Raw genomic sequence first — 23,421 nt, 5'->3', positions numbered from 1 at the left:
TATCTTCCCCAGATACCTTGGTCCAGAAAACAAAGAAACAAAAAGCTCCTTCCTCTGCATTTCCAGAGAACAGACTCCATATCTTGCTTATGGCACTAGTCATTTTCTTCTTGATAACTATAGTTACATCTCTCTAATTTAATCTTTTAGACTCCAAACTTATCAAAGACAAAAAGGGTTATTTATATGTCTACTCTTCATACTGCCCTGCACAGAATGGAAGCTCAACATGTAACTGTCAAATCAATGGTCTAAAATTCCACTTTATTTTCCTTATTTAAGTATCTCTAACTTCAATACAATTTAACTATAAAGAAGTCACTTTGCTATCACCTGCTATTTCATCAAGAGTGCTTGCTCTCATATCCAGCATGACTGTTCCATTTAGGATGCAACTTCTCAGTTCAAAAAGACTGTGCAAAGAGAGGGTCGCCACGTAAGGCTTACTCCACCGGTCACCACCGTCTTCAACATCCTCTTCAAATTTCAGCCATCTGAAATGTATAATGTATAACAATATTTTACAAATAATGATTCCATTTGTTTATTTTAATATGATAAACATAAGCTTGTTCTTTTAAACAGAAACAAAGATCACCACCATCAAAACAAAATTTCGCTACAAACACATTTTTACAAATTAGGCTAATGGTCTATAATGTCGATAGGCACAAGTTACCTTTGTAGTTCCTCATTCTATTCTAGCTATCACTGTAGTAAGTTTACAGAAACAAACTCTGGAATTTCATGGTTTCAGCTTCCAATCTTATTTTAAACTTTAAATATGCAAGATGTTGATTTTTCAAACTTGTTTCCTCTAATTAAAGACATTAAAATCTATAGTAACATATTTCCTTTTGTTATATTATAGTATTAAGAATTATTTAAGGAAACAAATTTTGAGAATAAAGATAAAATTTCCAGACAGAAGGAAATTCTCTACTCATTGTTTTAAAGTACTGGATGTTTCAATTTCAATTTTATATTCTCATTACAAAAAGAAACCAAGTAAAGGCAGTTAAAAACTGAGAGAGTATCATCACCTGGCAGTTTCTTTCCATTCATACTCTTCTCCATCTCTGTAGTACAGCTCATCCATTTCCGTGAAGAGATCATGGGGAATGTGTTCTTCATCATCATCTTCGGTGCCCAGGATGAACTGGACTCTCTGGGATGGTGTGTCTTAACAAAATCAGAATTTAAAAATATACACTCAAAATTTTCCTCAATTAATACAAAGGTAATTTCAAAATTTTGAAAATGAAATGCTTTGTTATAAATATATTCCATCAGAACAAATTTCTTTTTTTTTTTTTTTTTTTTTTTTTTGTGGTACGCGGGCCTCTCACTGTTGTGACCTCTCCCATTGTGGAGCACAGGCTCTGGACGCGCAGGCTCAGCGGCCATGGCTCACGGGCCCAGCCGCTCCGCGGCATGTGGGATTCTCCCGGACCGGGGCACGAACCCGCGTCTCCTGCATTGGCAGACAGACTCTCAACCACTGCGCCACCAGGGAAGCCCAACAAATTTCTTTTCATTATTATTAAAATACTATAATTCTGGAAGGAAACAAGGACCAACAATCTAGAACAAAAGAATTTTACAGAAAGATCACCTCCACAGATTAAAAAGAAAAATTATGTTAAAGTCACACTAATCTTTAACTAATGTAAATCTAACAAATAACAGTAAGCAACATCCAAAATCAAGAAAACACTATGCATTAGACAGGACCTTTTCCTCACCAAAAATAGATGGAAATGTTAGATAATATAGAACATTTCAAATATTTAATTAATATGTAGTTAAGTTCAAGGGTAAAAAAAGAAATCCCCAAGTTCAAAAAAAAAGGATGAGAAAACTCAAAACTAACTTTTCCTACTATCATGGAGAAGCAAAAGTCTGTCAGCTTAGGTTAGGGAGGTAGACAGGTCACTGCCGCTCATGACATCTGAGTTTAAACTACCTGTGTGGTACAGGATCCCCAGACAGAGAAATTAGCATACATTCTAGTCCAGGACAATTTAAAGCCCCAGGGGTCCCAGAATAAACACTGAAGCATACAACAAGCATCAATTAAAAACAAATTCTTCCAAATATAATAGAGGAGGTCAAACTCAAAATTTACATCTAAGTAAACAAACCTCCAGGAACTTATAGCTGCAAGAGGGATATTAAAACAGGTTAAAAAGTAGATTAGAAGGACTTCCTTGGTGGCGCAGTGGTTAAGAATCCGCCTGCCAATGCAAGGGACACGGATTCAAGCCCTGGTCCTGGAAGATCCCACATGCCACGGAGCAACTGTGCCCGTGCGCCACAACTACTGAGCCTGCGCTCTAGAGCCCACGCACCTAGAGCCTGTGCTCCACAATAAGAGAAGCCACCGCAATGAGAAGCCCGTGCACCGCAACAAAGAGTAGCCTCCGCTCGCCGCAACTAGAGAAAGCCCGCGTGCAGCAACGAAGACCCAACACAGCCAAATTAAATAAATAAATAAATTTATTGAAAAAAAAGATTAGAAATAAAATTGTTAAAGGAAAAGACAGATCTAAGGAGGAGGAGGTTACAAAGAATGCATCAATGACAAATAAGACAAAAACACACAAGGTTAAGAGACATAGAAAACAGAATAAAGAAGTCGCACAAGAAAAACTCCAGAAAGAGGAAAATATAAAGAACAGGGGAAGAGGCAGTATGAAAAACATATCTGAAACTTGTCCAGTATGTACACGTCATGGGTCTTCATAATGAAGGAATACTCTAAGACCAATGCAGGACAAACAAAAACACAATGTAACTGAACTTCCTAATATTTGAACCTTTCAGCAATTAGGTCTTGCACATCTTTTGTGAAATTCATCCCCAAGTAATACTTCTGGTGCTATTGTGTTGTTTTTTATTTCAGTTTCTGATTGCTCATTGCTACTATATAGAAATACAGTTGATTCTGTACACTGATTTTGTATCCTGTAACCTTGCTAAATTCACTCAGTTGTGTAGTTTTGTAGATTGCTTAGGATTTGCTACACATATGATTCTGTAACTGTAAATAAAAACAATTTTACTTCTTCGTTTACCTTCTGGATGCATTTCATTTCTTTCTTGCCTTATTACACTGGCTACGTGTGCCAGTACCATGTTGTACAGAAGTGGTGAGAGAAGACATCCTTGCCTTTTCCCAATTCATACGGAGAAAACATTCAGTCTTTCACCAGCATTTCTAAATGCTCTATATCACACTGAAGAAGTTTTCTAATATTCCTAGTTTGCAAGGAGATAAAATTCTAGAATAGAATTTAGAATTTAGAAAAATTCTAAATAAATAGAATTTGTTAGATGTAGATAAAAAGAATTTATCTAAAGACAGAATTTTAACTCCTAGCAAACTAGGGGGGTGGAATTTTGTCAAAGGCTTTTTCTGTCTTATTGATATGATTATATGGGTTTTTCTCCTTTATACTATTAATATGTTTATTTACACTGATAGATGTTTAAATTTTAAACCAACCCTGCATTTCCACTTGTTTATCGTATTAATTTCCTATTGCTGCTATAACAAATTTCCACAAGCTTGGTGGCTTAAATAACAACAAATTTATTCTCTTATAGTTCTGGAGACCAGAAGTCCAAAATGAATTTTACACAGGGCTAAAAAGTCATGGGCTGGTTCTTTCTGGAGGCTCTAGGGGAAAATCCATTTTCTTACCTTTTCTAGCTTCTGGAGGCTGCCTACATTCCTTAGGTCTGGACGCCTCCTCATTCCATCACTATAACTACTGTCTCCTCTCTGATCTTCTGACTCCTTGTGATTAAATCTGGCCCATCTACATTAATTCAGCATAATCTCCACTTCTCAAAATCCTTTAACTTAGTCACATCTACAGATTCACTTTTGCCAAATAAGGTTAACATTCACAGGTTCCAGACAGTAGGAATATGGACATTGTGGGGGCCACTATTCAGATTACCACCATCATGATATATTATCCCTCTTAAGTATTGCTGGATAAGATATGCTTTTATCTTGTTAAGGATTTCTGAATCTATATTCATGAGAAATAATTAGTGTGTAGTTTTATTCTATTGTAACATCTTCATCAGGTTTTGATATCAGGGTAATGCTGGATTCACAATATGAATGGGAAAGTGTTCCTTCATCTTCAATTTTCTAGCAGAGTCTGTGTTATTTCTTTCTTATATGTTTGATGCCATTTGGGAGTAAATTTCCATTGTGGGAATGCTTTAGACTACAAATTCAATTTCTTTTTATACATGTAGGATAATTCAAGTTACCCATTTCTACTTAATAGCATGTATTCCTAAGAAACTTTCCCATTTAATCTGAAGTATCAATTTTGTTGGCATAAAATCATTCATAATATTCCCTCCTTATTCTTTAATATCTATAGAATCTGTACTGAAAATTTCTAGTGGTGGTCATTTGTATCTTTTTTCCCTCACCTGATTTGTCTGGCTATTTAGATTTCTCAAATTTATTGATCTTTTCAAAGAACCAGATTAAGTTTGATTGATTTTTGCTACTATTGGCCTGATTTTTATTTTATTCATTTCTGCTTTCATTTTTAATGTTTCCTTTCTTTTGCTTATTTAGGCTTAATTTGCTCTATTTTTTCCTTCAATTTCTTAAGTTACAAACTTAAAATCATTGATTAGGTCTTTCTTGTTCTGCGGTTTTAAAATTAATTTCTTTATTTAAATTTATTTGTTTGCACTGGGTCTTAGTCGCAACAGGTGGGCTCCTTGGTTGTGGCATGCGAACTCCCGAATTCCCACCTGCGGCATGCATGTGGAATCCAGTTCCCAAACCAGGGATCGAACCTGGGCCCCCTTCACTGGGAGCACGGAGTCTCTACCACTATGCCACCAGGGAAGTCCCTTCTTTTCTAGTATAAAAACTAAATGCTATATGTTTTTCTCTAAGCACTGCTTTAGCTATATCTAACAAATTCTAACATGTAGGCAGTCCTCACTTTGCACAATACCATGCTAAATGAAACCCGTGCGTGTCAGAACTGTGTCCTCATTTTGCAAGATTTTCTCTCAATTTTCTGCCTGTAGTGTGTTATCGTTTTCATGAGTTCAATATATTTTCTAATTTCTGTTGTGACTGCATCTTTAACCCATGGGTTACTGAGAAACTTCGTGCTTAATTTCCAAATATCTGGGCATTTTTCATAATATCTTTTTAGTTTAATTCTATTTGTGGTCAGAGAATACACTTTCAGTCTTTTTAAATGTATTAAGACTTGCTTTATGGCCTAGAATATGATCTTGGTTAAATCTTCAATATGCAATTGTAAAGAACGTGTATTCTGCTGTGGCTGGGTGAAATGTTCTATGCATGTGACTATCAATCTGACTGACAGTGTTATTTAGGTCTTCCATATCCTTACTGATTTTTTCATAACTTGTTCTATCCATTACTGAGAAAGGAGAGTTGCAATCTCCAGCTATACTTGTGAATTTCTCTCTTCCTCTATTCAGTTTTATCAGTTTTTGCTTCATGGATTTTGATGCTGTTGTTATATACATTTAGGACTGTTATGTCTTGGTTTCAGCAGTTTGACTTTTATGCGACTTTGTGTGGTTTTTCTTCATGTTTCATCCCATTGGGTTTTGCTGAACTCCTTGGACCTGTGAGTTCAGACATTTTATTAATTTGGGAAATGTTTCTGGCACTCCAATTATACATATAATAGACTACCTGATACTGTCCAACACATTACTGAAGCTGTTTATTGGTCTTCAGCCTTTTTTTGTTTCATTTTGATTAGTTTCTATCACAGTATGTTCAAAAATCACTTATCTTTTTAATTCTGTAATGTCAAATCATCTGTTAATCTTATCTAGTGTACTACTCATTTCAGATACTGCATTTTTCATCTGTAGAAGTTCCATGTGGGACTTTCATATATTTTCAGCCACTCTCTTCTTGAACATATAAAGCATATTTATTATACTACTTTAACATACTTGTTTTCGAACTCCCTTAACTTTGTGATTTCTGGATCTGTTTCTTTTATTTTTTTAACATCTTTATTAGAGTATAATTGCTTTAAAATGATGTGTTAGTTTTCGCTTTATAACAAAGTGAATCAGTTATACATATACATATACATATGTCCCCATATCTCTTCCCTCTTGCATCTCGCTCCCTCCCACCCTCCCTATCCCACCCCTCTAGGTGGTCACAAAGCACCGAGCTGATCTCCCTCTCCCATGCGGCTGCTTCCCACTAGCTATCTATTTTACGTTTGGTAGTGTATATATGTCCATGCCACTCTCTCACTTTCTCCCAGCTTACCCTTCCCCACCCCGTATCCTCAAGTCCACTCTCCAGTAGGTCTGTGTCTTTATTCCCGTCTTGCCCATAGGTTCTTAATAATCATTGTTTTTAAGATTCCATAAATATGTGTTAGCATATGGTATTTGTTTTTCTCTTTCTGACTTACTTCACTCTGTATGACAGACTCTAGGTCCATCAACCTCACTACAAATAACTCAATTTCGTTTCCTTTTATGGCTGAGTAATATTCCATTGTATATATGTGCCACATCTTCTTTATCCATTCATCTGTTGATGGACACTTAGGTTGCTTCCATGTCCTGGCTACTGTAAATGGAGCTGCAATGAACATTTTGGTACATGACTCTTTTTGAATTATGGTTTTCTCAGGGTATATGCCCAGTAGTGGGATTGCTAGGTTGTATGGTAGTTCTACTTTTAGTTTTTTTTTTATTCAAACAAAAAGTCACAAAAATTATAATCATCCTCATCACTTCACTCAGTTCAATGTAATTAATTATTTTTTCACCTTGATCTTTTGAGAGAACTTTTATGAATTCATCAGTTTTCCATTAGAGTTCTGAAAATGCCTATTCATTCAGTTCAGCAGTATAGTCAGTTACCAGAAACCTGTACTTTTCACAGTCTTTTCCATGAATTCCCTGAAGATGAAACACTTTTATAGGAACATTTTTGCAAAAGCATCAGAGTAAACCCAGAACTCTCTGTAAATGACAAAAGACTTAAAAATGACCATGGTTAAAGATTTGATGAAAGTTCATAATATTGCAATTGACAAGAAAATTTAGTTATTTCTGAAATATACATTTTAAAGTAAAAACTAGAATTATGACTTTTAACATTATACCAGAACATGTAAGATTTTTAGAAATTTCATGTAATGTCTTAAACATTTATATTAACATATTTCCATACAACTAACGCAAAGAAAGTTTAGTATTAGTTGTTTTCTGTTTGTTTGTTTGCTTTTTTATACTGCAAGTTCTTATTAGTCATCAATTTTATACACATCAGTGTATACATGTCAATCCCAATCGCCCAATTCAGCACACCACCATCCCCACCCCACCGTGGTATTCCCTCCTTGGTGTCCATACATTTGTTCTCTACATCAGTGTCTCAACTTCTGCCCTGCAAACTGGTTCATCTGTACCATTTTTCTAGGTTCCACATACATGCATTAATATACAATATTTGTTTTCCTCTTTCTGACTTACTTCACTCTTATGACAGTCTAGATTCATCCACATCTAAACAAATGACTCAATTTCGTTCCTTTTTATGGCTAATATTCCATTGTATATATGTACCACAACTTCTTTATCCATTCGTCTGTTGATGGGCATTTAGGTTGCTTCCGTGACCTGGCTATTGTAAATAGTGCTGCAATGAACATTGGGGTGCATGTGTCTTTTTGAATTATGGTTTTCTGAGGGTATATGCCCAGTAGTGGGATTGATAGATCATATGGCAATTCTATTTTTAGTTTTTTAAGGAACCTCCATACTGTTCTCCATAGTGGCTGTATCGATTTACATTCCCACCGACAGTGCAAGAGGATTCCCTTTTCTCCACACCCTCTCCAGCATTTGTTGTTTGTAGATTTTCTGATGATGCCCATTCTAACTGGTGTGAGGTGATACCGCATTGTAGTTTTGATTTGCATTTCTCTAATAATTAGTGATGTTGAGCAGCTTTTCATGTGCTTCCTGGCCATCTGTATGTGTTCTTTGGAGAAATGTCTATTTAGGTCTTCTGCCCATTTTTTGACTGGGTTGTTTCTTTAACAGAGCTGCATGAGCTGTTTATATATTTTGGAGATTAATCCTCTGTCTGTTGATTCGTTTGCAAATATTTTCTACCATTCTGAGGGTTGTCTCTTCATCTTGTTTATGGTTTCCTTTGCTATGCAAAAGCTCTGAAGTTTCATGAGGTCCCATTTGTTTATTTTTGCTTTTATTTCCATTACTCTAGGAGGTGGATCAAAAAAGATCTTGCTGTGATTTATGTCAAAGAGTGTTCTTCCTATGTTTTCCACTAAGAGTTTTATAGTGTCCGGTCTTATATTTAGGTCTCGAATCCATTTTGAGTCTATTTTTGTTGTTAAGGAGTGTTCTAATTTCATTCTTTTACATGTAGCTGTCCACTTTTCCCAGCACCACTTATTGAAGAGACTGTCTTTTCTCCATTGTATATCTTTGCCTCCTTTGTCATAGATTAGTTGACCATAGGTGTGTGGGTTTATCTCTGGGCTTTCTATCTTGTTCCATTGATCTACATTTCTGTTTTTGTGCCAGTACCATATTGTCTTGATTACTGTAGCTTTGTAGTATAGTCTGAAGTCAGGGAGTCTGATTCCTCCAGCTCCGTTTTTTTCCTTCAATGTTGCTTTGGCTATTCAGGGACTTTTGTGTCTCCACACAAATTTTAAGATTTTTAGTTCTAGTTCTATTAAAAAATGCCATTGGTAATTTGATAGGGATTGCATTGAATCTGTAGATTGCTTTGGGTAGTAGAGTCATTTTCACAATATTGATTATTCCAATCCAGGAACATGGTTATGTCTCTCCATCTGTTTGTATCGTCTTTAATTTCTGTCATCAGTGTCTTATAGTTTTCTGCATACCTGTCTTTTGTCTCCCTAGGTAGGTTTAATCTGAGGTGTTTTATTCTTTTTGTTGCAATGGTAAATGGGAGTGTTTCCATAATTTCTCTTCCAGGTTTTTCATCATTAGTGTATAGGAATGCAAGAGATTTCTGTGCATTAATTTTGTATCCTGCAACTTTACCAAATTCATTGATTAGCTCTAGTAGTTTTCTGGAGGCATTTTTAGGATTCTCCATGTATAGTACCATGTCATCTGAAAACAGTGACAGTTTTACTTCTTCCTTTCCAATTTGTATTCCTTTTGTTTCTTTTTCTTCTCTGATTGCCGTGGTTAGGACTTCCAAAACTATGTTGAATAATAGTGGTGAGAGTGGACATCCTTGTCTCGTTCCTGATCTTAGAGGAAACGTTTTCAGTTTTTCACCACTGAGAATAATGTTGGCTGTGGCTTTGTCATATATGGCCTTTATTATGTTGAGGTAAGTTCCCTCTATGCCCACTTTCTGGATAGTTTTTATCATAAATGGGTGCTGAATTTTGTCAAAAGCTTTTTCTGCATCTGTTGAAATGATCATATGGTTTTTATTCTTCAAATTGTTAATATGGTGTATCACATTGATTGACTGTGTATACTGAAGAATCCTTGCATCCCTGGGATAAATCGGACTTGATCATGGTGTATGATCCTTTGCAAGTTGCTTCATTTGCAAATATTTTCTTGCATTCTGAGGGTTGGCTTTTCATCTTGTTTATGGTTTCATTTGCTGTGCAAAAGCTTTTAAATTTCATTAGGTGCAATTTGTTTTTCAACTATAATCTCTTCAAATATTTTCTCACTCCCTTTCTTTTTCTCTTCTCCTTCTGGGAACCCTATAATTCGAATGTTGGCACGCTTAATGTTGTCTCAGAGGTCTCTGAGACTGTCCTCAATTCTTTTCATTCTTTTTTCTTTATTCTGCTCTGCAGTAGTTATTTCCACTATTTTATCTTCCAGGTCACTTATCTGTTCTTCTGACTCAGTTATTCTGCTATTGATCCCTTCTAGAGAATTTTTAATTTCATTTATTGCGTTGTTCATCACTGTTTGTTTGCTCTTTAGTTCTTCTAGGTTCTTGTTAAACGTTTCTTTTATTTTCTCCATTCTATTTCCAAGATTTTGGATCATCTTTACTATCATTTTTCTGAATTCTTTTTCAGGTAGACTGCCTACTTCCTCTTCATTTGTTAGGTCTGGTGGGTTTTTGCCTTGCTCCTTCATCTGCTGTGTGTTTCTCTGTCTTCTCATTTTGCTTATCTTACTGTGTTTGGGGTCTCCTTTTTCCGGCTGCAGGTTCGTAGTTCCCGTTATTTTTGGTGTCTGTTCCCAGTGGCTAAGGTTGGTTCAGTGGGTTGTATAGGCTTCCTGGTGGAGGGGACTAGTGCCTGTGTTCTGGTGGACAAGGCTGGATCTTGTCTTTCTGGTGGGCAGGTCCACGTCTGGTGGTGCGTTTTCAGGTGTTTGTGGCCTTATTATGATTTTAGGAAGCCTCTCTGCTAATGGATGGGGTTGTGTTCCTGTTTTGCTAGTTGTTTGGCATAGGATGTCCAGTCCTGTAGCTTTCTGGTCATTGAGTGGAGCTGGGTCTTGGCGTTGAGATGGAGATCTCTGGGAGATTTTCGCCATCTGATATTACGTGGAGCTGGGAGGTCTCTTGTGGACCACTGTCCTGAACTTGGCTCTCCCACCTCAGAGGCACTGCCCTGATGCCTGGCTGGACCACCAAGAGCCTGTCATCCATATGGCTCAGAATAGAAGGGAGAAAAAAAAGAAAGAAGGACGAAGATAAAATAAAATCATGTAAAAGAAAATAAAGTTATTAAAATAAAAAATTATGCACAAAAATTTTTTTAAAGTAAGAAAAAAAGAAAAAGAGCAACCAAAACACATCCACCAATGATAACAAGTGCTAAAAACTATACTAAAAACCAAACCAAACAAACAAACAAAAAAATGGACTGACAGATCCCTAGGACAAATGGTAAAAGCAAAGCTATACAGACAAAATCACACACAGACGCATACACATACACACTCACAAAAAGAGAAAAAGGGAAAAATATATATCTATACCATTGCTCCCAAAGTCCACTTCCTCAATTTGGGATGATCCGTTGTCTATTCAGGTATTTCACAGATGTAGGGTACATCAAGTTTATTGTGGAGATTTAATCCGCTGCTCCTGAGGCTGCTGGGAGAAATTTCCCTTTCTCTTCTTTGTTCACACAGCTCCCGGGTTTCAGCTTTGGATTTGGCCCTGCCTCTGCATGTAGGTTGCCTGAGAGCATTATGTTCTTTGTTCAGACAGGACGGGGTTAAAGGAGCAGCTGATTTGGGTGCTCTGGTTCACTCAGGCCGTGGGGAAGGAGGGGTACAGAGTGTGGGGCGAGCCTGCGACGGCAGACACCAGCATGACATTGCAGCAGCCTGAGGCACGCCGTGTTCTCTCCCAGGGAAGTTGTCCCTATATCATGGGACCCTGGCAGTGGCAGGCTGCACAGGCTCCCAGGAGGGGAGATGTGGATAGTGACCTGTGCTTGCACGCAGGTTTCTTGGTGGCTGCAGCAGCAGCCTTAGCATCTCATGCCCATCTCTGGGGTCTGCGCTGATAGCCACAGCTTGCGCCCATCTCTGGAGCTCCTTGAACCAGCACTCTTAATTCCCTCTCCTCGCGCACGAGGAAACAAAGAGGCAAGAAGTCTCTTGCCTCTTCAGCAGCTCCAGACTTTTTTCCGGACTCCTTCCTGGCTTGCTGTGGCACACTAGCCCCCTTCAGGCTGTGTTCACACAGCCAACCCCAGTCCTCTCCCTGGGATCCGAGTTCCGAAGCCTGAGCCTCAGCTCCCAGCCCCCGCCCGTCCCAGTGGGTGAGCAGACAAGCCTCTCAGGCACCGATCCTCTGTGTGGGAATCTCTCCGCTTTGCCCTCTGCACCTCTGTTGCTGTGCTCTCCTCCGTGGCTCCGAAGCTCCCACCCCCCCCGCCCCCCCATCTCCGCCAGTGAAGGGGCTTCCTAGTGTGTGGAAACTTCTTCCTTCACAGCTCCCTCCCTCAGGTGCAGGTCCCATCCCTATTCTTTTGTCTCTGTTTTTTCTTTTTTCTTTTGCCCTACCCAGGTATGTGGGGAGTTTCTTGCCTTTTGGGAGGTGTGAGGTCTTCTGCCAGAGTTCAGTAGGTGTTCTGTAGGAGTTGTTCCACATGTAGATGTATTTCTGATGTATTTGTGGGGAGGAAGGTGATCTCCACGTCTTACTCTTCTGCCATCTTGAAGCTCCTCCCTCTGGATCTGTTTCTATTGATTTATTTTTCTCTTGGCTATGCCTATTTTCCTACTTCATTATATTCCAAATAATTTGTGGATGTCAGATATTGTGCATTTCTCATGGTTAGATGCTAGGTTTTACTGTATTTCTTTTAGTAGTACTAGACTTTGTTCCAGCATGCAGATACTTGAAGTCAGTTTAATTCTTTCAAGACTTGCTTTCAAATTTTTTTTTTCTAGCAGATCCACTGCAGCCTTTAGTGTAAAACTAATTTAGACCCACTACTAAGGCAATACCCTTCTGAGACCTCTATCTAATGCCCTATATGTCACAAGGTCTTTCCACTCTGACTGGTGGGAACACATCCTATTCCCAGTCTTTGTGTGAAATCCAGGAATTGTTTACCATACTGCTTTCTGGTGGCTATTTATCAAGCCTCAGGTAGTTTCCTGTCACACATACCCAGACTAGTACCCAGCCAAGAATTTAAAAGGACCCTTCTTCAGACCTTTGGAACACTCTCTGTGTGTAGCTCTCTACTCTCTGGCACTCTACATCTTAAATCCTAACCTCGTAGGCCTCCCCAAATTCCAATCTGTCTCCTCAACTCTGAGAGCCTGCTACACTCTGTCTGGGTTCCTCATGCTGTGGCCTGGAAACTGTCTCACAGGGACAAACTCAGGACCACAGGGGTCATCTCACTTGCTTCCCCTCTCTCAGAGCTTAGCATCCTATGCTGTCTGTTGTCCATTGTCTGAAAATTACTGTTTCATATATTTTGTGCAGTTTTCTGTTTAAAATTGGAAGGTAAATTCAATTCCTATTATTCCATCATGTTCAGAAGCAAATCACCTGTGTAATCTCTTTTTGGAGAGTGGGGGGAAGAAAGAAGGGACTTCATAGCAATTTCTAGGATACAGATTGGAGTTAAAACCAAAATAAACCCAATTCTGTGGCATAAAACTTTTCTAGGCATAATTACTCTACGAAAAAGTTACAAATATTTTCTCCACCAAATTTATTTTTCAAACCACTATATTTAGACTTCATATTTCAGACCTCAGCTTGAACATTAAACCACCTAGCCAGGTGAACATATAAACATACTTACAGTCTAGTAAGCAGCATTCCTATAAAAAATATTGTGCGCCTTTTTATTCAGAATGAAACAGAGAAGCATACTGATCCACTCACAAAATAACAGCAAAATACTTCTCAACTACCAATATCAAAGTCCACTAGTGATGCTTTCTAAAATTACTGTTGATTTTTCCTTCACCAGTGACATATTTTTGTTAGCTATATGACCACTTAATAGTTTATTAGGCCATCAGTATCTCTTAGTACTGGCTAAGAGATTCCCATCATTTAGCTTCTCTAAGTTGAAGTTTCTCCATCTATATAATGAAAACAATAATACCTATCTTTAATTTTTTTTAAATGCGGAGATTAAGTCAAAGCACGTATGTCAAGGGCTTGGTGGAATACTTAGCACAGAATTGGCACTTAATATTTTACTAGGCCATCAGTATCTTCTTTCTTATGATCATGACATAAGATGTAGTATACACAGTAATTCTTTCCCTCTTTACCTCGTCAAAAGAACTTTCCTTCAGCACAGCACACAAGTGCCTGTGGGGGTGCAGCTCACATGGCTCCTCAAGAATGCACACACTAGGACCTATGGTGTAGATGGCCATATTGGCCACGATGTCCTAAAAAACCAATGATGCCCTAATGTCAACTGAGTGCAATGTCCTGCTCAAGCCGCACAGCTATTTTTTCAGGCTCTCCCCTTTCCAGCTTTCAGGGGCACTTAAATAACTACTAATCTTTATTATCAGATAATAATTCATTTTCCTCTACCATATGCCTTTTTTGCTTTCTGAGATTCCCATCATTTCCTCTGTCTACTGGCACTTCTTTATTGCTCTGCTTTCAAACAAAAATTCTGTCCTTCTGAAGACAATACTATCAAATCAAAGCACTCTTTTCTGCACAGATAACCAAGTAATCCAGCTTCATGGATAAAAATCTGCTGGCAAAAAATGTATTTAAAAATGAAAAAAAAAATTTCAATCTCTCCCAGGAGCCAAAGGATTCCAGATATTTGTTCATTGCATATGTTAATTGTGAAATATATAATAGAGAAAAGGAAATAAAAACTCTTCTAAATTGAATTTTAAGTGCCAATACTCAACATTTACAATTCCAAGGCTGGAATACAATAAAGAAACCAAAGCCCCTTACTTTTTTCACTCATCCTAAGTAGATCTTAACCTATAAACTAAGCATTTTTCTTGTAGAAAAAATATTCTTACTTCAATTAGTATTTCTCAATGCATATACTATGCCTGAGTTATAACAGAAATACAATTTTAAAAAGGAAATATTTAATTAAAAAAAAAAAACTTTCCAGGAAAGAACCTTAAACTGTTAATGGAGAACTTTCCATTCTCTTACCATAAGAAGGAGATTCCCGTCCATCTTCTCTGTCTGAGTCTTTGTCTTTTCTCCTCCGGTGGTGATGTTTGTGTCCACGATGCCTGTGACGCCGGCGACTCTCTTTACTAAATGGGACGTGGACACCTATATACACAGCTCGATGACCTGGTAAAATGTTCAGAAACATTACTGGCAGACCTCATTTTATTGTACATCACAGATACTGTGTTTTTTTCAAATAGAAGGTTTGTGGCAACCTTGCAATGAACCAATGTATCAGCACTATTTTTCCAACAGCATTTGCTCACCTCCTGTCTCTGTCATGTTTTGACAGTAATTCTTGCAATGGTTCAAACTTTTTCATTATTATTATATTTGTTATGGTGGTCCATGATCATTGATCTTTGATTTACTATGGTGATTGTTTGGAGGCACCACAAACCATGCCCATATAAGATGGTGAACTTAATCGATAAATGTTGTATGTGTTCTGACTGCTCCCCTGACCATCCGTTCCCCCATCTCTCTCCCTCTCCTTGGGTCTCCCTATTCCCTGAGACACAGCAATGCTGAAATTAGTCCAATTAAAAACCTTACAATGGGGCTTCCCTGGTGGTGTAGTGGTTGAGGGTCCGCCTGCCGATGCAGGGGACACGGGTTCATGCCCCGGTCCGGGAGGATCCCACATGCTGCGGAGCAGCTAGGCCCGTGAGCCATGGCCGCTGGGCCTGCGCGTCTGGAGCCTGTGCTCCGCAACAGGAGAGGCCACAACAGTGAGAGGCCCGTGTACCGCAAAAACAAAACAAAACAAAACAAAACCTTACAACAGACTCTAAGCGTTCAAGTGAAAGAGTCGCACATCTCTCACCTTAAATCAGAAGCTAGAAATGACTAAGCCTAGTGAGGAAGGCATGCGAAACTGGCATAAAGCCAGGCCTCTTGTGCCAAACAGCCAAGAAGTGAAAGCAAAGGAAAAGTTCTTAAAGGAAATTAAAAGTGCTACTCTAGTGAACACACCAATGATAAGAAAGTGAAACAGCCTTACTGTTGATAAGGAGAAAGTTTTACTGGTCTGGATAGAATGGAGACAAAACAGCCTTCTATTGGAAGAAGATGCCATCTAGGGCTTTCATAGCTAGAGAGAAGACAGTGCCTGGCTTCAAAGCTTCAAAGGACATGCATGCTAATGCAGCTGGTGACGTGAGGTTGAAGCCAATGCTCATTTACCATTCTGAAAATCCTAGGGTTCTTAAGAGTCATGCTCAGTCTATTCTGCCTGTGCTCTATATATGTACTTTTTTTCCTTCCTTCCTTCCTTCCTTCCTTCCTTTCCTTCCTTCCTTCCTTCCTCCCTCCCTCCCTTCCTTCCTTCTGAAAATCCTAGGGCCCTTAAGAGTCATGCTGAGTCTATTCTGCCTGTGCTCTATATATGTATACTTTTTTCCTTCCCTCTTTCCTTCCTTCCTTCTTTCGTTCTTTCTTTTTTATTTAACTTTAGTTGATTTACAATATTGTGTTAGTTTCACGTGTATAGCTTCAGATTCTTTTCCATTATAGGTTATACAAAAGCTGGAGGACAGCGCATCTGTTGACAACACAGTTTACTGAATATTTTAAGCTCACTGTTGAGACCTACTGCTCAGAAAAAAAGATTCCTTTCAAAGTATTACTGCTCATTGACAAGGCACCTAGTTACCCAAGAGCTCTGATGGAGATGTACAAAGAGATTAATCATGTTTTCATGCCTGGTAACACAACATCCATTCTGCAGCTCCTGGATCAAGGAGTCATTTCAACTTTCAGGTCTTGAAGGCTATAGCTGCCATAGATAGTGACACCTCTGATAGATCTGGGCAAAGTTAATTGAAAACCTTCTGGAAAGGATTCACCATTCCTTCCCAGATGCCATGAATAGCATTCATGATTCGTGGGAAGAGGTCAAAATATCAACATTAACAGGCATTTGGAAGAAGTTGATTCCAGCCCTCGTGGATGACTTTGAGGGGTTCAAGACTTCAGTGGAGAAAGTCACTGCAGATGTGACGGAAACAGCAAAAGAGCTAGAATTAGAAGTGGAGCCTAAAGATGGGACTGAATTGCTGTCAGCTCATGATAAAACTTGCTTCCTACTGATGAGCAAAGAAAGTGGTTTCTTTGGATGAAATCTACTCCTGGTGAAGCTGCTGTGAAGATTGTTGAACTGACAACAAAGGATTAGAATATTGCATAAATTTAGTTGATAAAGCAGAGGCAAAGGCAGGGTTTGAGAGGACTCTAATTTTGAAAGACATTCTACTGTGGGTCAAATGCTATCACACAGCCTTGCAGGCTACAGAGAAATCATTCATGAAAGGAGGAGTCAATCAAAGTGGCAAACTTTATTGTTGTCTTATTTTAAGAAATCAACTCCAAGCTTCGGCAACTATCACCCTCATCAGTCAGCAGCCACCAACATCAAGGCAAGACCCCCCACCAGCAAAGATTATGACTTGCTGAAGGCTCAGATGATGGTTACCATTTTTTAGCAATAAAGTATGTTTTAGTTAAGGCATGTACATTGTTTTTTAGACATAAGGCTATTCACACTTAATAGACTACAATATAGCATGAACATAACCTTTATACGCACTAGGAAACCAAAAAAATTCATGTGACTCACACTTTACTGCAATATTCACTTTATTGCAGTGGTCTGGAACCAAACCTGCAGTATCTCTGAGTATTGCCAGTATTAGTTTTCCAAAAAGGAAAAAAAGTAACATACACAAAAGTGTACCAAAATTTACTATGATAAAAAAGAATTATGTATAAGTTCATGAATTAACAATGCTAATCTCCTGTTACTTCTCTTATTTTACAGAGCACCAAGGACTCTGTCATACCGAGGGCTAACTACACCAAGGGCTAATACCATCGATCGATAAATACACTAGATATACAGGTTACTTTAAAAAAAACAGGGTTTTTTTCCATTTCAGGAAGCAAATGTGGAGAACACTTATTTGTGTCTCTTTCCACCTCTTTTTGTAAAGCAATGGCCCCATTCAGCTGTCACAGAAGACTTTAACTCAAAAATGTAGGTCTCAAAAAGACCCCAAAATAAGTCTGTCAAAACATCTGCCACGAACACCACCTTAAGCAAGTGTTCAGGGTTAACATCACCAATAGTAAGTTATGTCGATAACACCTGTCCACAGGTGAGAGGGGCATATCACGTGTGGTATGCTCCTCACATACTCACGATCTGGGCTATGAGATTATAATGTCACAATGTGACATTAGACAAACCCACATTTTGGGACATTCTATTAGTATCTAACCACTACTCTTCCAAATGTCAAGGTCATGAAAAACGGGGAAAGATCTAGAAACTGTCATAGGTTACAGGAGACTAAGGAGACCTGACAACTAAGTGTCCTATCACAACCTGAGCTGTTCACCGGGATCCTGGGACAGAAAAAGAACATCGGTGGAAAAACTAGTAAAATCTGAATAAAATCTGTAGTTTAGTTAGTAGTATTTTATCAATGTTAATTTCTTCATTTTCATAAACTTACACCTAAATAAAATGTTAACATTAGAAAAAGCTGGGTGAATCATATACAGGGGACACTCTGTACTACCCTTGCAACTCTTCTGTAAATCTAAAATTATTTCAAAAAAAAGAAACAAACAAACCATATGTCAGGACTTCTTCTGGCTCAGGGAAAACAGATTGGCAAATAACTCATTTGCTACACAATTCTATGCTGAGGTTTTTATAAGTACTTTAAAAGGCTGATTAACAGACATATAAAATGAACATTTAGATGACAACCAGTGATAACTGTGGCTTATTAGTCTGGCACGCTATAGTTTGCTCATAATTCAAATTACCCAGGCTGTTAGAAAAAAAATTAAAGAATTAACTCATTTTATAATTGTGGCATTTCAATTTCCAAGATAAGTAATGGTAACCATCAGTAAAGTTTGAAAAGCATTCTGATATTTACATTTCAGGGAATGTTCTATTTGCAGATATGGGTAGTGGTTAAATGGGTTTTTGCTGTATTATTCTTCCTTAAACTATATTTAGAAAAGTGTTGCACACTCTCTAAATGTATGCTCTACAATGACAACAACAAATATTTCAACAAATAATAGGTAAAGGACACTAACAAACATTCATTAGTAATTTATCCTGCTAAACAAGTTATTTTAAACAAACTTACTCTCTAGTTCTTCTTTTTCAAACTTGGTGTTCACAGTTGAGCTGGTTTTGCCAAGATCTACAACAGCTTCTTCATCGGGACCCTAAAAAGAAATTATTCTCATTCACTCATGAAATCAATATATACTGAGGACCTACTTACTAGGGTGTGTTATTTGAGACAAAAAATATGTAACAGATTGCCTTCCTCTCAAAGAACTGAATTCGTAATATAGCTAACTGTATTCTTTCAAAAGTATGTTTATAGGCTTTTTTTTTTTAATCCACAGAAGACCATTCAAAAATCTCATGGAAAGAAGTGAAATGACAAAGATTTTTCACTGGTCTTCTATGGAAGTTACTGGTAACTGGTACACATACTCACTTTGATGGAACAACCCTCCAGATCAGAAATTAAAGAAAATCAGGAAACCCTTAGATATCAATATAGAATACATTTTTTCTTTTCTTCTTCTCCATTTTTTTTTTTTTTTTGCTCTCAGGTACTCTTAACCAAAAAAAAAAAAAAAAAAAAAAAAAAACCGCTTAACTCAGCTACATTGGATATTGGATTGGATTATGGTTAAACATATAACGGTCAAAAATAAGTCCATAGACTTAACATGTAGTATCACTTTCACTCATAAGTTACAAAGAAACAATCAAAGTTATATGAACTTTTTACTTCTCTACAAAGGAAAAGCCATGCCAAAATTTAACCTCTAAGGAGAGTCCAGCTTTGAGTTGTGGAAGTCAACCTTCGCAATTTTGTTCCATTCTTCAGCTCAACAAAAAGACTAACCATATTTACTGTAAAACACTACACAGACTATTTTTAAAAGAAAATTTTAGCTTAAATTTCCCTTCTCAACTTCTAACTTAACTTTCAAAAGAACATTATATAATCCTCATTAACTACTTATTATGAACTTAGTATGTACAAGATTCTGCGCCACTGATTGAGACAGATGGACGAAGCCCCTTCCCTTCAGAGGTCTTATGTGAGCTGTGGCTCACTCTGGCCCCATGTCCAGCAGGGCTCTGCAGCCTCACAGACCTTCACTGCTGACGGGCGCGGGCAGCAGAGCCACCATGAGGTGGCCCTACAGGTGCACCCAGACTCAGTGGGCAAGAGTGACGAGGAGGATAGCACCTGCCACTTCCAGCTCCTCAGGGAAGTCTGTTCCATCTTAAGTGACAAAGACCAGAGAGCAGAGTACAACGAGCAGGGGACAGTGGATAAGGACTCCGCTGTACTCAACCAAACCTGGGACTGGGACACACACTGGAGGAGGACACTCAAGGTTCTGAAAAGATAGACAAAGGTTCTGAGGAAGAGCTGACTAATGTGACAAAGGCCTATCTTAACTTCAAGGGTGACATGGATCAGTTCGTGGAGTCTGCATGTGTGTAGTACAGAGGAACCCAGAATATGGAACCTCATTTGGCAAGGCATTCATACTGGAGAAATCCTGTCCCACAATGCCTCTGTCAAAGGATCAAAGCAAGAGATGAACGGAAGGAAAAGGATGGCCCAGGAAGAGGCTAAAAAAACACAGAAAGGAGCAGAAAGGAGCCAGGGCTTAATGAAGAGGTAGATGACCTAAGCAGTCATTCAGGGCAGGCATAAGATGGGCAACTGGAAATGGATGATATTCCTGCTCAGACAGAAGCAAAGTACTACAAACCTCCCAAAGGAGAAGAGGAAAAAAAACCCAACAGCTTTCAAGAAAGAAAAGAACTAATCTAATTTGTTCTCTTTGAAGGTCTTTATGCTTTAATTGATAACTTTATAGTACTCCACTATCAGTTTTCTAGAAGGAAGTTATTTTATCCATCAGATGACAGTCATTTTTCCCCATGGTCTCCTTGATTGCTCGCTGCCTAGCACTTCCTCTCCACTTAAAACAACAAACCAGAAGGACATATAACATAGTCAGCTTCTCACCACTTTCCATGTCCAAGCATCAATTGGAGGGCCAGTTTGTTTTAGAAAGGATCAAATATGAGGTTGGGTAAAATGATCTTTTAAGGTCTCCTCCAACTCTTGACCTTAAAATATCTTACATTTGGGTATAGGGGTTTTTTTCAGTGCATACAAAATAAATTCATATACAATTATTCCTTGCTATCCAAACTCTCAGTGTCTTAATTCTTATATCTTAAAACTCAGGAACTGAATCAATTTGATTAAATTTTCAAATATATTTCCTACTATCCAAACCCTCACTATTTGCTACCCAAAACTCAGAAACAGACACAGTATATTAAGAAAATGCAGATCTCAATATCTAAACTTACTTTCTGAAGGAAGGCTAGATATCCAAACTGTAGAATCAAATAGACCTGGCTATCAAGAGGTACTTGTATATGACTCTAAAGGACTGGGATTCAATTTAATACAGGAAACTCAGAATTAAATGACTTGCTAAGGCTTTATATCTAAAGGATTGGGAAACAAGCTGTTTCCATTCCATTATACATTTTCATATAGTAGACTAAGAAAGAAGAGACAGCTGTATGTGTGGTAACCTGCCTCACAGCAGTCATGCTCCCTTAATAATGAGGAAAGGCTAAAGTAGGAAACACACACACACACACACACATACAAGAATGAAGAACTAATCATTACCATCCATTAAGCATGCCACACTCTAAAACCATTCCTCCAATGATGTCATGCTGTTTAGTCACTAAGCATGCACAGGTAGGTACAAAAAGGAAGCTGCCTCTCAAACAAAAGACAGATGTTGTATGATCCAAGAGGTAGCACACTGTGTATTCTAAAAGGGATTAACTGCTCCCATTCCAAACTTTGATTTCAACAGAACTGCCAAGGAAGCAAAACAATATACTTATCTCTCATCCTTAACAAACAAACAGAAACACCTCTTTTATTTCTATGCAGATGTACTTACATGTTTAGATGTACTAACACTAATCAGCTAACACTATGAAACAGCTGAAGTTGAGCAAGCTCACAATATTTATTTATTTAAAATACACATACTCTTTGACCTGTAAACATCTATCACAGAAAAATACTGCCACGTGTACCAAAAGGGGCATGTAAAAAAGAGGATGTCCATCTATTCATCTTCTCATGGTCCACTCACCTTGCTCTCCTTAAATACCCTCTGTGAAGCCTGGAGTAAGTGACTCAAAGCCAAGTGAATATATAATTTCATTGTTAATGTTTGAGTTTTCAATGAGAATGTTTTCATGTGTAACTTGTAGCAAAAAACTAAAGTTAAAATTTTTGAAGTCTGGAAAATTTACAACACAACACTGTTAAAAAAAACAAAAACAAAAACAGGGAGGGGGTATCTGCATTTCTCCCTTCCCTTAAAAACATTATCTACTTTTCAACAACTGTGAAACATGAATCAGAAAGGTAGTTTGCTATAAAGGCAAATATTAAGTGGCACACACATTGCCCATCTCAACATATTACAAGTAATTCAACGAAATATGCAGGTGCATATGGCTATATATTGAAATTATATATATTTTCTGAGGGATAAATATATCCCTCAGAACGAAGGGATTGACGTTTCAAAGTAGAAATACACTTCTGAAAAAACACTGCATTTTAAATGCTATCACCTTAGGATAAGCTTTAAGCCATGTTTCTAAATATAGATCTAGTTAAAACACTATATAAAGTACAATTTTATTTGAGTTCTTTTTTGAAATAGATGTAAAAAATACATGTAAATATTTAAAAGGTTAAACATCAAACCACTGACACTGTGTCACAAAGATGGCTGGGGAAGCAGAAACAGACAACCCTATGGTGTTTAATTTTCTATTAACAATAAACATGTAATTTTTAAAAAGAATGAATTCAAGTTTCAATTTAATGTGTCAGTTACTTTTAAATCTGCATCTAGAAAAAACTCTTCTTCATTTTTTAACTCCAAGAGTATAGTGGAAAACTAAAAATAGCAAAAGCAAAGAGGCACCCCTGACATCAAAATGTTTTCATTCTTAACCTCAGATGAGTAAGCCACACAAGCCAGTCCTTATAAAGCCTACCTAAAATGAAATAAAGCCAAGGCACTGGGAAAACTCAAATACATGGAAGAATAAAAAGGCACCCTAAGTGTACCAATGCAAGACTGACTCACTCTAATCTTAAGGAAATTATTTTGCCTTGGTTTCAATTTTTTATTTATAAAATAAGGTAACTATTCAGAATACAACTGCTCTACAACACAGAAGACAACAGATTTAAGAATTATCCATATAAGATCACTAAGAAAGTTTAAATTCTCTTTATATGAAATAACAAATGTGCAAGGTTATTTACTGCAGCTTGTAACTGGAAAAGACTGGAAACCATCCCCAGGGGCCCTTAAAAGAGGAATGGCAATGTATTTGATGGAATACCAAGCTACTAAAAAAAATTAAGATGCTATATACTGACATGAAACATATTTAAGACCTATTATAAAATGAAATACACACAAGGTAGAGAACCACATGTACAGCATACTACTTTCTGTATAAGAAAGTCCCCAGAAAAGGAATACCTGAATTTACACAATGA

The 23,421-nt window shown here is 37.7% G+C and overlaps 1 protein-coding gene and 1 pseudogene across 6 annotated transcripts in view; one reads left to right on the top strand and one right to left on the bottom strand.

Moving 5' to 3' along the window:
• The window catches only part of SLC4A7 (solute carrier family 4 member 7), a 117,659-nt gene that overhangs the window by 57,208 nt on the left and 37,030 nt on the right, over positions 1 to 23,421 (bottom strand). For all 5 annotated transcript variants that reach the window (XM_081247723.1, XM_081247724.1, XM_081247725.1 and 2 more), the window contains exons 2-5: positions 18,892 to 18,973; positions 14,699 to 14,845; positions 1,044 to 1,182; positions 334 to 494 (exon numbers count right to left, since the gene is read on the bottom strand). In XM_081247723.1, coding sequence (XP_081103849.1) covers positions 334 to 494; positions 1,044 to 1,182; positions 14,699 to 14,845; positions 18,892 to 18,973 — 529 coding nt within the window. The remainder of the gene's footprint in view (positions 1 to 333; positions 495 to 1,043; positions 1,183 to 14,698; positions 14,846 to 18,891; positions 18,974 to 23,421) is intronic.
• LOC308623770 (dnaJ homolog subfamily C member 9-like) lies at positions 19,838 to 20,999 on the top strand (annotated as a pseudogene). The gene has a single exon. The product of its transcript is annotated as a dnaJ homolog subfamily C member 9-like (transcript).

This window comes from Mesoplodon bidens (assembly GCF_964165515.1).
Source record: "Mesoplodon bidens genome assembly, chromosome: 10".
Lineage (NCBI taxonomy): Eukaryota > Metazoa > Chordata > Mammalia > Artiodactyla > Ziphiidae > Mesoplodon > Mesoplodon bidens.
Note: the sequence above shows the minus strand (reverse complement) of the source record. Positions and strands in the feature narration are given on the sequence as shown.